At 41.3% G+C, this 18302-nt stretch overlaps 1 protein-coding gene across 13 annotated transcripts in view; it reads right to left on the bottom strand.

The window, feature by feature from the left end:
- Window positions 1-18302, bottom strand: part of LOC311524906 (ankyrin repeat and KH domain-containing protein 1) — a gene marked incomplete at its 3' end in the record, with an annotated part of 207119 nt that overhangs the window by 109328 nt on the left and 79489 nt on the right. For all 13 annotated transcript variants that reach the window (XM_084636537.1, XM_084636533.1, XM_084636541.1 and 10 more), the window contains exons 3-5: window positions 9979-10135; window positions 4802-4949; window positions 2907-3054 (exon numbers count right to left, since the gene is read on the bottom strand). In XM_084636537.1, coding sequence (XP_084492663.1) covers window positions 2907-3054; window positions 4802-4949; window positions 9979-10135 — 453 coding nt within the window. The remainder of the gene's footprint in view (window positions 1-2906; window positions 3055-4801; window positions 4950-9978; window positions 10136-18302) is intronic.

Genomic DNA, 18302 nt, shown 5'->3' with positions numbered 1-18302 from the left:
AGATTAACAATTAGACATAACTATTTTACTGAAACACTGCCCTAGTTCTAGGACTCCTTTTATCAGCCTAAACCTTCTATGGCCTATGTTATCCGCTCTAGTAGCCCTAGACACACTCAACGACCCTTTTATCTTTCATCTCATTCAAATGATATCATTCCTTCTTTGTTTGGCCTCTGCCTTCAGTAATTTGAGATTATGCTGGTAATCTCTCCCAGCCAATACAGTTAAATTCTGACACAACTGGCTCACACTTCCCTCAGCATTTTTCACCACACACGTTCATTATTTGTTTCTGTCTTTTCCCCAACCCATCATATTCTTCCTGTGTAGAATGTGCTAATAAGAAAGGTTCCTATATTTCTGGATGCTCTTGGTATCCCTGCATCATTTGGTTTAAAAAATTGGCCACATTTTGTCTATTAGCAGTATCTCTCAGTTACTGCCCAGATGAAGTTTCTTACTTTTAATATTACTCTTTCACCTTCCCTAACCTCCCAAAATTCCACTTTTCTAAAATACCTTCAACAGAGGTTTGGGTTAAGCCCTGGTTTACTTGCTCAAACTCACTGTTTCTACCAGTGACTTACAGTATCCTTGAAAACTTCCAGGTTTCATTTTTAGGAAAGCATTCTGGTTATTTCAGCAGACTACAGATTCAACTTCTGCTCTTCAAAACAGCTCATTTTCCCTCTTCAGAACTCTTGCACCAGACAAGCAAATTACAGATATAAACACCTTTCTCCAATTCTGGTATAAATTACTCAAGGGGCCACTGAATCATCTACTACTACTTCCTTCCTCTAGACCAGTGGTTCTCAAAGCCGGTCCGCCGCTTGCTCAGGGAAAGCCCCTGGTGGGCTGGACTGGTTTGTTTACCTGCCGCTTCCGCAGGTTCGGCCAATCGTGGCTCCCACTGGCCACGGTTCACTGCTCCAAGCCAATGGGGGCTGCAAGAGCCCCGCAGCTGCGATCTGCAGACACAGCAGGTAAACAAACCGGTTCGGCCTGCCCGGGGCTTTCCCTGAACAAGCGGTGGACTGGCTTTCAGAACCACTGCTCTAGACCACTAGTTCTCAACTAGTGTTACACAATATGGCTGTGGATACACAGAGGTCTACCAGGGGGTACATCAACTCATCTAGATAGTTGCCTAGTTTTACAACAGGCTACAGAAAAAACACTAGTGAAGTCAGTACTAACTAAAATTTCATACAGACAATGACTTTTATACTGTTCTATATATATACACACACACACACCATACAATGAAATGGAAGTACAATATTTATAAATTGTATTGGAATACAATTGGAATATAATTACATGGTTAAAACCAGAAAGTAACCAATTTTTTAGTAAGTGTGCTGTGATACTTTCGTATTTTTATGTCTGATTTTGTAAGCAAGCATCTTTTAAGTGAAGTGAAACTTGGCGTACGCAGGACAAATCAGACTCCTGAAAGTGGTAGACCAGTGATACTCAGACCTCAGCGGTTCAGGAGCCAAATCAGCAATCAACATTACCCAAAAGAGTCATAGTAGTGTGAATTCATTGTTTCATTTACTACAATGACCGATGTAGCTGATAAAATAATACTTCAATTAGTTAACATGGTAAAAGCATCCTGATTGGTTAATAATTAAATCAGAAAGTTTTAACATCATGTGCTTCAAAGAGCCACAAGAGACACGTTAAAGAGCCACTTGCGACTCAAAGCCTCAGGCTGAGTATCACTTTTCTAGATAATAGCAACTCCTTCCTTCACTTCTGCAGATCTGCAATAACTGCATGCCTGAAGCTTATTTAAAATTGGCTTTCCTCTATTTATCCTACAATGCAATGTTTATACCACCCTTGTCAGTCTTCCATCAAATAATTTGCCGCAATGCCATTTGCTTTACTTGTAATTCAAGTTTGGTTAATTCTCTATCATGCAAAATAGTGTGTTTCGCATTTCAAAAGTAGTTTAATAGTTTCCTATCATATTAACAAAAAACAAGACATGAACATTAGAAAACTTCCAAAACTACCCTAAACTGACAAATGCAAAAACTTCTTGCAGAAAAAAGTATTTGGGATCACTACTCAGGGGTTTTTTTTGCTATGGACAGGGAATGAACAATGCACTACACAAAAACCTCCTTAAACTTTTCGTTTCCAGAAACAGTATTTGATCATTTTTCAAAATTGATCATTTTTTCACCCAGCCAAATTAAAGAGCCGTAAGTATCTAACTGTAAAAATAAAAATTTGAGTCTATATTTCAAAGTCATCTTTTGAAACCATATTTCACTTTAAGCTTGCCAACAGGGATCTGAATAAAATACATTTAAAAAGGGCAAGTGCTTGAACTACAAAGTTTGAACAAAGGGTTAAATTGAAATTTGGGCTAAAAAATATCACATAAGCACTAAACAGTTCAATCAAAATTTCTTTCTTGATATATGGAGGAAATGGTTAGCTGTGTTTTTGCAAGGGCTTCCCCTTAACATAAATCTTAAGGAAACTGCAGTTCTGGCAAGTATTAGTTACTGAATTATTATATTGAAATATATCTCAGTCTTAATTTGTTCCAATTTGTTTTACTGGTGATCCTACTTCACAGGAGTCTTCAGTGGATAAAATGCCTTTGCATTAGAATTAACATCAAGGACTAAGGAAGAGCCATCTGTTTTCACACAGGTGTCCAGTTTCAGCTGAACAATGATGGCTCCTGTTTGGTGCCATGCAAGTTATTATTGCTTTACCCTTTGAATTGAAGTAATCTGTACTGTATTTTCTATTAAATGAAAGCACCACGTACTTAAAAAATATCAAATAGTTCAAAACATGCAAGTAGGAGGCTGGGACTGATTGATATGTGCTAATCTTGTTAATTCATCCAGTTGCTGTTCCATACTTACCTGTTGAAGACTGGGCATTGACATCGGCACAGTGAACAAGTAGCAGTTTTACAATGTCTGCATAGCCTCCACTGGCAGCTGCCATGAGTGGAGTTATGTCTCCTTTATTCCCTCGATCTTCAACATTTGCATGCATCGCTAGTAGTACCTGAACAAACAAACAGAAGTTCACTTAAATGAGTTTTAACAATTATGTTTTGCTTCTTTAATTATGAGGGGAGTCAGGTATGTCTATACTACAAACCTAAGTCAACCAACAGCCGCTGCAGTAATTATTGTGGTAGTACATGTCTACACTACCCTCCTTGGGTTGGTGGTGCACATCCTCAGCAAGAATGCTTTCACTGACCTAAAAGGGGCAGCATGGGAAGCTGAGAGCCTGGTCTGGCAGCTCCACTGGCAGCTCCCTGCCAGAAGTCTGGCTACCCTGCAGGCTTCTGGGTGTGCAGTGGGCTCTCTCAGCCCCCGCCCCAGAAGGGAGCTGGATACCCTTGTCAATTTCACAGCTCAGGGTGCCCTGAAATACACAAGACTGCCTGGCTCCTGGCAGGTGGCTCTCAGCTGAGATTGGGATCCAAATGCACTCTGGCTTCTCGCCCTAGCTCCCAACTGGGATCGAAGTCCAGCTACCCAGCCATCCAGGGGAGCAGGGACATACTTGTCAATTTCATGCTGGGAACCATAAAATTGACAAGAGAGCAGACAGACACTGCATAGCCCTAATTACACTGACATAAGCCTTATGCCTCTTGTGGCATTGGAGTTATTATGTCAGTAGCAGGGCACTTACAACGATGGGAGGAAGGATGTAGTGTAGACATTGACACAATTAGGTCAACATAAGCTGCCTTACGTCCACCTAAATGTGTAACAGAGACCAACCCTGAAAACTATTTTCCTTTCTTCCTCCCTGCTCCTTTTAAAAGCTTCGTATGACAGCAATCCTACCTTCGGTAAAGAACTAGATATGGATCTGTCCAGAGCCAGTCATGACTGCTACTTGCATCTGCCCAAGTAGAGCACTTCGCTGTTTTTCTTCCACATTTTTTGCATGTTACAATACTTGAAACCAAAAATATAAGCAACGACTGCAACATATAATTAACGTTTTCAAATACGTCAGATAAAGTGTAGTTCCACTCAAAGTGAGGTTGTTGCAATTGAGATGTGCTACATTTATGCGTTAATGATTCCAGCACAGATTTGTTCAATTTACTTGCAAAGAGGCTTCTCCCAATAAACTCGTCTTGGGATCACCGAGTCAAACTAGGTGCTTTCTGGCTTGTGAATCAGCACCAGTAACAGCCATCAATAGAGATGAACAAGTGTAACTGAAGACAGAATTTGAAGGTAATGCAGAAGTGAGCTGGAATTAGAATTTAGTCAACAATGCTGATATATTAGCCAGAAAAAAGTCCCAGGTTTAGAAATGACTGAGTCATTATGCATCATAAAATATTAATGTAAGATGAATTTTTTTTTTTTTTTTTTGGTGCTTTGCATTCACCTTTAGGGGCAGAATCTTAGAATGACTATTTGGCAGCACAGCTTGATTATGTCTGGAGTGATGTGCCTGAAAGCTACAGGCAGATCATTTGAACACAAACAAGATGTAATTTTCAAACAAGATCATTTATGTTGTAGCATGTCTTATTTGTTACCCCCTCCTCTTTAGACTGAGGGCTTGTAAAAAGCATATTTAGTGGAAGACTGTCTGAAAGGCTGTTGAGCATGCAGTAAAGTGAACTGCACTATATTTTACATCATATTCCTTTTAGAGTACAAAATACATTCTAATCAAAAGGACTAAAATGTTTGGCTTTCAAAGAGTTTCAGGCATATAGCACTCTGTATATAAAGTCTCAGTCATAAGTGATTGTGTATTTTCTACTTACTTGTGCCAATTCATAATACCCAGCTGAACAGGCCAAGCAAAGGAGACTCTCCCCTTCTTCTGTATGTTCATTTACACTTCTTCCTTCATCCAGCAGCTTCCGGACAGCATTCACATCCCCATCGGAGCATGCTTCTGCCAAACTGCGACTGGAAAATTATTTATCATACAATGAACACACAGGTAGAATTCTACAACAGACAGGTAGCAAGCTTTCTGATAAAGAGTAAAGTCAAGGTATATAGCAAAAGACTTTTGCTTAATTGACATGCTAGTTTGCCTTTCGATATCACTTTCTGGAAGACACTTTCCAAGTGCTAAACAGCAAAGTGCTTTTCAAAACAAACACATCAACGCCTCTGTGCAGGAGCTATTATTCCCTTTCACAGATGGTCTAATTGAGAAATAAAGGCTCTGTCTACAACAGGAATTTGCCCCGATTTTTAAATAAGTGGCTAGCCACTGACAGAGGTGCATTGGTGCAAATCCCAGGTCCAAACAAGGAAAGCTATAACATGCATCAATATAGCCCATCCCAGTTTCAAGCAGAGATTCTTTACTAGTGCAAGCTGCAGCTTTCCTGTGTACACTTGGGGCAGTTTTGACAGCAGCTAGCCACTGACTGCAAGAATGGGGCAAATTCCCAGTACAGACAATGCTTAAGAGATCTGTCTAAAGTCACTTTGAATACTGTTGCAGAACTAAGAATAAACCAGATTTCTCAACTGCCAGTCCTTTGCTTTTCTATTCCTACTGTCTGAAATATTTTATTGGAAAGAAAAAAAACTAAATTAGTAAATATTTTTTAGACAAAACATTCATATGACAAATTATCCTTATTTGATTTTTTTGGACTGCCAAAATTTTAACTATACATTTAAAAAAATACCAAAGAAACTCGAGCCACTGAAGTTTGCAGCCTATCTGGAATAGTAAATTATTAAAATATGCCTATTGGATGGATTCATTATATATTTTTAACATTCCATCATACTGGGATACCTCGACTAACACTGTAAGGAAGGGAGATGGGTGGATATTCTGTAACTCCTTCTCATTCAAACCCCAAATCTGACAAAAAGTAGGATGTCTAGAGAAGTCAATGTACCTCTTACAATCCAAAGTGAAAAAGCACCAGTGTAGCAGTATAAAATATATTGGAAACTGACTGATGTGCCAATTCAAGAAGGATTAAAAAAAGGGGGGGGGGAGGCAAAGGTCCTTACGATGTATTACTATTCTTTAACCATCAAGCAGTCAGGACCAATGCCCCCAGCTCTTGTCACCATAAAAGCCCTCAAGGCTCAGGAAATACTTACCCATTACCTTAAACAGCTATAAGAGTCAATGGGAGCTGCAGAGCCAGTGCTCAACACCCCCCAGGCTGCACCTCTAACAAGGAGACAGGGAGCCTGCCAGCCCTGCCAAATCGCCCCCTGCTCCAGAACACCCACAGTGCCCCCCAGGCCAACCCCAAGCACCCAAAGTATATAGGGTATATACTATAAGTCATGGAGAGGTCACGGACTGATTTTTTGTTTACTGCCCATGACCTGTCCATGACTTTTACTAAAACGTAGCCTTAGTCATGATTACCAACACAGATAATTGTAGGATCAACTCCAGCAGAACAATCAGAGTGATGTGTTCCTGCCAGTGCATCTTATTTATAAGACATGGAAATTTGCCTTCAAAGTGAGGACTGGTTGGCACAGAGGCATAAAATTCAAAAGAGAAATTGGGCCCATTTATTTTCTGACACGTATACACAAGCTGTCTCCAGAACCTCTCCTCTATCACCCTCAGTGTACAGTCTTGGATAGAAACAGAAAGTTCACTTGTTAATTCAGGAATATATAAGAATTTCAATTTCCAACTAAGTACCAAAGAATTCCAATTATTAAACTACACTCTGCATCCCTATAAGTAATTCTCACTTGAGATACACGCTTCTCAGACAATGAAAGTGTTAGTAGTTGCCAAATAAGGACCCTTGGAGCCGGGCTGGTAAGGAGGACGAAGTCATTTGCCAGACTAAGCTTTTTGTGATTCCCTTCAGTGACTACAGCAGACATTTAAATATAGGATTAACAATGTAATGTGACAGCAATTGACATACTGGATCAGACTCTTGGTCCACCTAGTCAGTATCCTCTCTCCAACAAAAACCAGCACCAGATGCTGCAGAAGAAGGTGCAAGAAACCTCATAGTAGGCAGATTTGGCATAATCTACCCATCAGAAAGGTTTTATCCCAATCCTTAATATTTAGAGTGGCGTCAGCCTTAAGCCTGAAATTTTATATCCTTTCCAAAATATTTTTTGCATTAATTTAAACAACTCTGGATGTTCTTGTTATCCAAATAAATATCCAATCCCTCAAAATTTTATGAAGTTCTTGGTCTCTGACTTCCTGTGGCATTGAGTTCCACAATCTAGTTACACGTGTAACACTGTTGCAAAAAAAGCAATCATTTTGTGATGTATAAGCAGGAGTGTTGTAAGAAAGACATGAAAAGTAATTCTTCTGCTCTACTCCGTGCTGATTAGACCTCAACTGGAGTATTGTGTCCAATTCTGGGTGCCACATTTCAGGAAAGATTGGAGAGAGTCCAGCAAAGAGAAACAAAACAAAAATTATTAAAAGTCTAGAAAACATGACCTATGAGGGAAAATTGAAAAAACTGGGTTTGTTTAGTCTGGAAAAAAAGAAGATTGAGAGGGAACATAACAGTTTTCAAGTACATAAAAGGTTGTTACAAGGAGGGAGAATTGTTCTTCTTAACCTGAGGATAGAAAAAGAAGCAATGGGTTTAAATTGCAGCAAGGGAGGTTTAGGTTGGACATTAAAAAAACTTCTTCTTAACTGGAATAAATTACTTAGGGAGGTTGTGAAATCTCCATCTTCATCTGAGATTTAAGTGCAGGGAACTGGACTAGACCTCTCGAGGTCCCTTCCAGTCCTATGATTCTATGATGAATGAAAAAGTATTTCCTTTTCTCAATTTTTAATTTATCACCTACCTTTCGATTTCATTGAATACTCCCCTTGCTCTTGTGTTATGAGAAAAGGAGAGTAGAAGTTCCCCATTTATCTCTTCTAGACCATTCATTAATCTTTTTTTACGCCTTCATCTCTCCCCCGCTCCCACGAAAAACCCCCAAACTCTCTTCCTACAAGAGTTTTTCCATGCCCTTAATCACTCATTATCCTTTTCTGAACCCCCTGGAACCCTGCAATATCATTTTTGAGATAGGGTGACTATTACTTCAGACAGAGGTCATACTGTTTGATTTTTTTTCATTTAGAGAAATACTCTAAAATGCAACTGTGCATAGATCCAATCATATTATCCTAATCAAAGCAAATATTTTATACTAAGAATTGGCTGTATATATTGTATATGGCAATGTATTCAAGCCCACCTATTAAGGAATCAAACTGAAGCTGAATCTCCTCATAGTAACAATGACTGTGAAAAACAGAAGTTACAAAGCAACATGAATGATTATGGACATTGAACTTGCTTCTAGTTGACACAAAGAATACATCTTCTCCAAACTCTTCCTGTTTGCTATCTGCTCAAGTATTGCCCACTCCCTAGGCTATTCTCAAGACTAAATTATTACCGGTATGTATATTATTTTAACGATATAATTGAAAAAAATTCACATCAACTCAGTGGGCTAAATGCACAAATTATTCCATGGCTTGTGTTATACAAGGTCAAACTAGTTGATCATAACTAGCCCTTCTGGACAAACATCTACAAAAAAAGAAATATAAACGCTCTTGCAATACACTACCCCATTTCTTCCCCCAGATCCTCATGTTATGGATTTACATGTATGTTATTTGTTTAACAAATAATAAACTCTGAGGGGAAAGTGGCCTTGGCCAATGTTTGAAAAGAGCCAGGCGCATCTATGATGCTATAACTGAAGACTAAAGATGCTATAATTAAAATCATACTTTGTAGATGCTAAAGAAATAGAGTTTGTGATTTAATTAATTATGTCCATTTCTAAATTCCTTGAAGAACTGTTCTCCAGGAACAGTACCTCAAATCTTACACACTTTTAGTTCTGCAGTATGTACAACACAATATTTCATCAATTATTCAGGTTTCCTCCAGGCCCACATACAGTATCACCTTAATGTCAAATATCTGAGGGGAAGCGGAGACATCTTGCCCCTTAACTTTCAAAAGCTGAAAGCAGAAGATACTGAGGCTTCAGCAGCTTAAAGTGACACTTCTCTTTCCCACCGAAGGAGTGATGTGAAAGCATGCTTCCTTGGGACTTAAAACAACCACTTGATTCTGGAACATGGGGGCAGCCATGCTCTCCTGGTTAATCAAGTTGACAGATTAATCAGATTGTTTCATGGATAAGTATTAGGAAATTTAATTTTTCCCTCCAAAACCTGAGAGCAACAGCCTCTGGCAGATGACTACCCTATCAGGACTTCCCCAGACAATGAGCTATCTATCCTTTAGTTTCATAAAAAGACAACCCTTGAAGCTCCTGTGGCAGTAGTTCCGGCAAAAAAACTAGCATCTCTGGATACATCTGTACTGCAGTTAGAAACCAGTGGGAGGCCCATGCCCACTGCTAGAGCTCGGGCCAACGGGCTGTTTAATTATGATGTAGATATTTGAGGTCAGTCTGGAGCCCAGGTTTAGGAACCTGTGAGGTGGGAGGATCCCAGAGCTTGGGCTGCAACCTTTTAGCCCAGGCCCTGCCAGCCCAAGTCAGCTGGCAGAGGCCAGCTGCAGGTGTCTAATTGCAGTGTAGACATACCCTCTGTGGGAATGGTGAAGCTGGCTTTCCATTATAAGCAAGCTTTTGTTTAAGAAGCTTTTTGTACAGGAGAAACTGACATCACACCCCAAATGGGAAGAAGGGAAACTTACTCAAAATGTTAAGAGAAGGAAGGATGCACAGTTACACTGTCCTTGCTACAGTCCCTAGCTAACAGACTGAGTGAGGTAAGGTGTGCAATGCCCTGAAATTTGAGAACATGGCTGCTGCTGCTACTACTAACAAGGGATTTATGTGACCGAGAGGAGGGAACTGCAAAAGTAATTAAACCCAAAATGCAAAAAATTCATTTTCATATCTACAATTTAGATACCATAATTTAAATTATATGAAAGTATAAGCCATTATTACATACTTGTCCACTTGTCCTGCATTGTGATTGTTCTCTGCTCTCATCCGTGTCAATGCAGCAGCAGCTTCATCCAACGCACAGCTGACAGACGAAGTCAGTCTTCGGAGCACCTCAGGATCTGCGAAGGCTTTACCATCGGCAGTGGACAATTTACCAATTCCTTCAGTGTTTGTTCGTTCATCAATCAGGTTAGTATGAAAGTCACACAAAAAAATGCAAAGACACTATTTTAAAATTTCAGTCACATGCACTATTAGTAAAAAAAGTCATCTGCCAACATGCTGGAAAATCAAATATAATTAAAATAACTTAGCATTTTTTTTATAATCTGAAATTTTAATTATAGCACATCAGCAGCAAAGCTATGTTTATTTGCATTTGCAGTTCTATTATATGCCCCAATTTCAAGCTTATACCTTTTGAAAAAACTCGTGGGGTGGAGAACAAGCATGGGAAACAAGTCTAAAAGTGAATGTCTAAGAAGCTTTGATGTAATGCCATTTGGCTTCTTTAAGATTATCTGAATTTGAAGAACATTTTTCCATTCCAATTTTTCAGATGCCCCCCCTCCCCAAGTTCCACACAGTAAAAAATGTAAAAACTTCCTGAGGATCTAGTTATCAACAAGGATAAGTGCTTAACAAGCTTGAAAAAAGTTTAACTTAAACAATTTGTTTGATCTTCAAGTAGCTTAACATACTGGAGTGCAGAGAACCAGCTAAAACCAAAAGTAAGTATCTTACTCTATCAATGTTGTAAAAAGGTGATTTTTTGAAGGACCGTGTATAGTAATTTTTAACCCCCAGTAAATTTTTGGATCAGTTTCTTTAAAAAAAATGAAGTTTAGTACCAGTTGCGTAGTTGACGTTTATGACAAACTGATGCACTTCTGAACCTACACACTAGCATACAATAGCACCAAAAGAAAAGGAAACTTACCTCATTAATCTCAGTGACACTCAAATGCCAGCAATGACAACTTTTTCACTGCTGGTACCACTGTGTGGTACAACTATATAAGCTTACCCTGCATAGCTGGCTGTACCCAAGGACATAGACTGAGCTCAGGCCCTGTAAACATTCTGGCACAGCTGTATTTGCAGCATAGACTTAAATCTTCAAGTACAAACATGCAACTAGTCAAATGTCTGGTAACATACGGAATTACAGTACAATAGTTCACAGCAGTGGTTTCCTAACGGTCAATCATAACCCCCAGGATAGCCCCGAAAGAGTACCAGGAAGGTCATAAGACACAGGAAAAAAAAAAGATGCAAGAAAGCTTCTAAACAAACAGCCACCAGGGCAGTGCCATCTACTATGTCTACACAGCATTTTGGACTGAACCTCCCAGCCTAGACCCAGAGACTCAGCCTAATGGAGCTCATGCTAGTGCTCCCTTCTTATATAGCTCTATAGACAGCAGTTTGAAGTTGTGATTCTGGCCGGGGTTCAGGCACTGATCCTATGAAAGAGGGTGGGCTTCAGAGCTTGAATCTGCTGACCCCAGCTAGGAAGCTTGCTCCAAAATGCTGCATAGACCATACCCATAAAGCGCTTTCACACCCACAGCTGCAGCCAGCCAGGAAAGCTAGGAAGTGCCATCCACTGCCAGAACAATACAATACATTCACAGCAGCAGCAGCATGCCTTCCTATGGCTAGCAGCAGGTCACAAGCTCCATGTGGAGGATGCAAAAGAAATGCAGGAAGAATGGGAAAGGAAGGGAGACTGATGGAATCCCTTTCTTCCAGCACATGGGGCAGCAGGCCAACTGAAAGGATCTAGTGGGCTGGATGTGGCCCTCAGTTGCCCAACCCTTTTTTTGGTTTGGTGTTCGAGGGCCCCCAGGAGACAAAGGCCCTGCGTGAGTGCACATTGGTTAATTCAGGCCTGGCTACCCACCCAAAATTTTCAAAGTAAACTGTAAAGATGGAGGGTTCTTTTATGCAAAACCAACCTGACTATTAAGGTATCAAGAGGGTTATGTGAACAGAGGTGAGTTTAAAGGGGGTCAACAGCATGAGCAATTTGGGAACCACTGGTTTACACATTGCTGAAAACTAACATACCCTGATTCAACGGTAGCAAATGTAGGTCATCTTTAATAAGCTAAGCAACAGACTGGCTCAAGTAGCTATTTAATCACAGATGTAACCAGGGCCACACCAGAAAGATAAAACCCCTGTGAAAATGATTCTGGACAACACATTTCAGAAATCTTAATATCTGTCACATGTACGCTTTTTGATTCTTTTTAAATTCAACTAAGTTTTCTATTTTTCCCAGCTCATAACCCTGAGTCTAGCATTAGTAACCACGCTTTAAAAGTAGTTTCAAGTATCATTCAAAGAATCACAAATTAGAGACATAAGAAACTTATCACAGCATTCAATTCACCTCCTCACCAGTACAGGGATCCATGGTTATAAACCTCAGAGCCTTACCAAATTTCTCCAAACTGGAAAAAATTTAGGATGGCTTATGCTAGACCAAGGGTCAAATATATAACCTGATCACATTGAACTGACTTGAACAGCTCTATACTTTCTGCAATCTGGTCCTATGCTGCTACTGCGACTTTGAATACTTAAGGCTGTATAGATTCAAGTCCATTCTCTTATTATGAAGCTCCAGAATCCGTGTTAGATTTGAACATTGCCATTGTGGATACAGGTAGGGGTGTGTAAAGCAACAAGTCTATCCAGTCCAGACACAGGAGCGAGCAACTAGACCCACGTTCATAAACAGACAAGCCTAGACTTTGAGGGAAAGAAAGAGCTTCCTAATCAGCTATCACAAGTCCTTTATCCAACCTGGGAAACTTCAATGCCTGGAGGATATAGGGACACACTCTCTCACCTCTTCCAGATATTAAAATCCATCCCTTTACTAACAGCTTTGCTTCTTTGAGGAGCAGCTCTGGGTTACCCAGAAAATAAGCTTGCCCTCTGTTTGGTTGGGGGTCATTCCCTACCGTGAGTCACTAGATAATCAGAACATGGGCTTTCTCAAAACATTCTCTATGAGGACACCCATTTGGACCATCCAAGTACCTCATCTCCTTATTAGAGTTTATTATGGCAGAGCTGTTGCAATTTCCTAGTTAAAGCTGGGTTCGGATATAAATTCAAAATAAGAGTTCAACCTCGATATTTTGTATAAAAATAGTGTATCACGTTTCATCATAATTTCAGAGTCATGCTTGAATTTTCAAGGAAATCTGTTAATTAATCTGAATTTATGAGTTTAATAGTTAACAATTGGCCTTAAAGTTCATGTTCCGAGTTTCATAGTGCTTCAGGCTCCTCCATCTTAAAAATCTAATAGAAAGTCTAATTTGCACATAGTAAGAGTTTAGGGATCCATCTGGGGCTGTCATTAGAGTGTTTAGGAGTCCCATTAATAGAAGCCCTTAGGCCAAGCACTGTACAAACAGAACAAAAAGACAGTCCCTGCCCCAAGAGCTTACAATCTACACAGAACACAAAAGGCAACAGATGGATACAGCCTGACCAACAGATCAGCAAGAAAACAATGAACATATTGGACAGCATGATTGGCAGTGGTTTCAGCCCAACAACAGTTTTACAGTTATGTTTTTTGTAGGCATCATAGCATAAGAGTTTTAAGAAAGGATCTGAATAAGAACAATGCAGCCTTGTAGACTATTTCCTAAGCACGAGAGGGTAGCATAGGAAAAAGTACAAAGCTGCTTCTCTGAAAATTTAACAAGTGGATAATAGAGGATGGCATCGTGGGCCAAATCAGAGGCAGGAATCCATCTTTCAGTGCTGAATAAGAGATAGGTAAGGTGGACCATGAAGGTCCCTGAAAGTGAAGGCAAATAGCTTATGTTTGATATAAGGAGGGAGACAGTGGAGTGATGGAAAAAGGGGTAACATGGTCAAGGTGACAGATTAGGAAAATGATTTTTGCAGCAGCATTCTGAATGATATATATTTATTGTTTATTAACAAAATTAAAAATTATATTAGCCTTACTTCTCAGAACTGAACCCTATGTTCCACTGTTAGTAGACAAAACATATGTATTACTTCTATTCTCTATGCAGTATGCAGAAAGTTTTTTTAAAAAATATAAAAAGATTCAGATTACAATACTGCCTTTTCTTATATGCCCACAGTAATGTCCCTACTTCCAAAACTGGCAGCTAATATGGTGCATGGGAAACAAATTTTGCTACTCCAGAGGCATTTGTGTTGGATCAAAGGCCAGGTCTACACTGTAAACTTAGGTCAACATAAGCCGCGTTAAGTCGATCTAATAATGTATGTCTACACTATTGAGTCGCTTCCACTGACTTAAGTGGCCTGTAAAGTCGACTTCTGTTCTCCATCTATAGGAGAGGCATAGCACTTGATTCGACACCCATGTCAACCCATGAATATAGTGTCGACACTGCACTGTCTAACTCGAACTAATTGGCCTCCAACAGGTGTCCCATAGTTCTCTGCTGTGACTGCTCAGGAGAACACTTTCAACTCCACTGCACATCAGCCAGGTACACAGGAAACAGCCACTCCCCTGTTAAAGCCCTGGGAACTTTGGAATTTTTGTTTCCTGTTTGATCAGCATGGAGAGCTCGCCAGCTCAAGGCCACAAACATGCTCCAGCATGGAGTACACAGGAGGTGATGGATCTTAATGCTGTGTTGGGAGAAGAGTTTGTGCAGGCAGAGCTCTGATCCAGCAGAAGAAATGCCGACATCTATGCCAAGATCATGCAGGGTATTGGGGGGGGGGGGTAAGAAGGCTACAGAGGGACATGCAGCAGTGCCGCACGAAAATAAAAGGTGCTTCGGCAAGCATACCAGAAGACAAGGGAGGTGAACAGTCATTCTGGTTCTGCCCCACAAACATGCTGCTTTTATGAGGAGCTGTGTGTGATTCTCAGGGGTGATCCCACCACTGCCCCAAAATGCTCCATGGATACCCCCCAGGGCCTCAGGTAACCTTAAGCAACAACGAGGAGGACATTGTTAATGATGATGAGGAGGAGGTGGTGGTGGTGGTGGTGAGACAGGTAAGCAGAGGATCTATTCTCCCTGACAGCCAAGAACTGTTTTTAAACTGGGAGCCCACCCTTTCACCAGATCAGGTGGTGGTGCGTGACACTGGGGAAGGCACCTCTGGTGAGTATACATTTCCAATTGAATTGTAGGGGTTATATGCTATTATTTTTTATATTTAATCTGAACAAAAAAAGTAGGCGTAATGGGTATCTGTGGCCACTCCAGCTATGCAGAGGGTGCTCTCTGAAAAAGAACGTTTATGTGCACGGAGATGGCCCGTGAATCCTCCATGGAGATCTCTAGGAAGCTTTCATGGAGGTACTCTGCAATCCTTTGCAGAAGGTTTATTGGAAGGGCTGCCTTATTTCATCCACCACGATAGGACACTTTCCTGCACCACTCCAGTATTAACTCTGCTTGCAACATTGCAGCACACAGCATTGCAGCATAAGGACCAGGTCAGAACCCAAATGCTTGCAGCATCTGCTCCCTTGCCACCTCTGTTACCCTCAGGAGAGTGATATTGCATCGGGTCACCTAGTGGAAATGGGGAAATTTTTCAATGCTAGCCCTTAAACCTCAAACAATTCAAAAAACAATCCACCCCGTTTGGTGAAATCTGGGTCACACAACCATGCTTTACCAAATGTGCTGTGGTTGTGATTGGAAGGGATCACCATGTATTGCAAGCAGCATTAAAAAAAGAGATACTGATACCAGTCAGCTCTGTGTTCTTGGGGAATCAGGGCGCAGTATCTAGCCTGACTCATGAAAGACCGCCCCCCCACCCCCACCACACAACCAGTCTCTGCTTGAACCAAAACGGATCAGAGAAAAGACCTGCAGAAAGCAGTGAAGGGCGTTGGGAGACACGCCTAGACTCCTCCTGACAAGGCTGACAAGATTAAGACTTCTCCATTTTGTATGCTAATGGAGAACAGAGAACTGCACTGAACTCTGGGACCAGAAAAGCAGGGAAGCACTGCATCATGGGAGTCTCTGCTCCAGATATTAATGAACCTATGCCTGCACACACCCAGCTCAGCAGTTATCAGACCAATTCTAGTAATAAATCCTTGACTGATATCCAAAATATTGAAGCAGCCTAGTTGCATTGTGAGCTCCCTGGAAGAAACCACCACCCATAACCAAGAGTGATCAACTCCTATTATCTAGCCTAAAGGAAACCCTTATGTCATCAGTTTACATATAAACAAATCTAGTGTTCCCCCATGAACCATTGTATTTTCTCTACAAAAATCCCTACTCACCCTCCAGTCAGTGTTCTGATACATGGATCCAAACCCTGCATCAGTTTCACTGGGATGCCATCTCCTGACTGACCATGCTGGGGGGTCTGCCTGTCTCCAGAACTCAGGACCCTGAGCTACCATCACCACCTGGGAACCCCGACCACTTCAAGCTTCATGCAAGTGGTGAGATCCCCCTCTTTCACTCTCTCTCTGTTTTCTTTTCTACCTCAGGTATTAACCTTTAATAATGTAACTTACGTTGGTTTAGGCTCTCCTTGTGTAGTTATCACTATTATTCAATAACTAACTTTTATGGTTAAGGTGGTTACTTCTCTCTGAACTTTACTCTTGTGTTTTTAGCTTCCCCCATTTACTCTGCAGCAACACTTCTTTTACCTAAGCTAAAGATCCCTGTAGCACCCAAAAATATTGTGGTGTTTGCTCATCAAGTGGGTTACTACCAGTACAATTGTGACATGAAAGAGCGATAGGGACGTGCTGAACCTGTGGCATATAAGGGTGGCAGCTTGAAAGTGCTGCTTCGCCCAGCCTATAGAGCCCAGGGGCATATAAGGGTGACAGCTTAAAAGTGCTGCTTGACCCAGCCCACTGAATCCAGGGACTTATAAGGGTGATAGCTTGAAAGTGCTGATTGACCCGGTCCGCTCAGACTTGCTCTATTAATGTGTGTGTGCATGCACGCGCACATCTGTGTTTTCATCTGGTTCTGGAGGAACCCAGCCCTGGGGAACCTAGGTCCTGCAGGATAGCTCCATTGGGAGGGGACTTGCAGAAGTGAGGAATAGAGCTCCATATGAAAACACAAGTGACATAAGCAATACATTAATAGAACTACAGAAATATCCGCCCCTCCCCCCACCAGAAGAGTAACCCTAATAAATGAGCTTACCCCAAAGTAACAGGCAAATCTGGTAACATTGCTTCCTGTTGGTCTCCCTTCCCCCCCAACCCGCACGCTTTTGTAAAAAAAAAAAAAAAAAAACCACACACACACACCACAACACACTTAACTATTTGGGGGGCTTTACACTGGTGCCTGTCCTCAAGCACCATCCAGGTTGCTAGGGGAAAAGGGACTTTTCTCAAGTTCCAACCTATGATTCCAAGGATGTCTTCACAAAAGCAGCAGCACAAGACCTCTCGCCCATGCCTCATGGCCTTACTCACCATGGCTGGAGCAGCAAACTGACTCTTACAATAGCCAGTGATTGAGATTACTTTGTGTCTCGCAGTGAAGTGTATTGAGGGCTGTATTTTTAAATAAAAAAAGTTAACCTTGGACCAGAAATAATGTATACACTGTCAATGCTACCCTTGTGCTTTACATTCATAGAATCATAGAATATCAGGGTTGGAAGGGACCTCAGGAGATCATCTAGTCCAACCCCCTGCTCAAAGCAGGACCAATCCCCAATTTTTGCCCCAGATCCCTAAATGCCCCCCTCAAGGATTGAATTCACAACCCTGGGTTTAGCAGGCCAATGCTCAAACCACTGAGCTATCCCTCATTCCTTTCAGTTGATACCTTGTCTGTCTGTTCATCCTCCACACTGGGACAAGACTTTCCCAGATTAGAAGACGGAAAAAGACAACACGTGAGGACATGTTCAATGAGTTAATGTGCACCTCTGAGAGTGACAAGACGCAGCTCAGAGCATGGAAGATTACATTGTCCAAGAACCTGGACATGTTCAGGGAAGACAGGAGAGCATGCAGGGAACAAGAGCGTGCCGTGGATTATGAAGGAGCCAGACATGTTGAGTTGTCAGGCTGAGATTCAAGAAAGGCAGCTGGATGCTAGAGTTCCTCTGCAGCCTGCGCTGATCCTACTGCCACCACCCAGTTCTATATCCTCCTCCAACAAACGTCATATGAGGCGTGGGAGGAATCAACATCCCTTGCACTCAACACCAGGGAGGGCAAAAGGACCAGAAGGTACACATTCCCACACCTTTGATTGTTATTGCAGTGCATCTTTAGGAAAACTTTCCTTGTTTCTCTCCCCACCCACCAGTGTT

This window comes from Lepidochelys olivacea (genome assembly GCF_965140295.1).
Source record: "Lepidochelys olivacea isolate rLepOli2 genome assembly, chromosome: 8".
Taxonomy (NCBI): domain Eukaryota; kingdom Metazoa; phylum Chordata; order Testudines; family Cheloniidae; genus Lepidochelys; species Lepidochelys olivacea.
The sequence above is the reverse complement of the archived record's forward strand: the minus strand, read 5'-3'. Positions and strand labels throughout refer to the sequence as shown.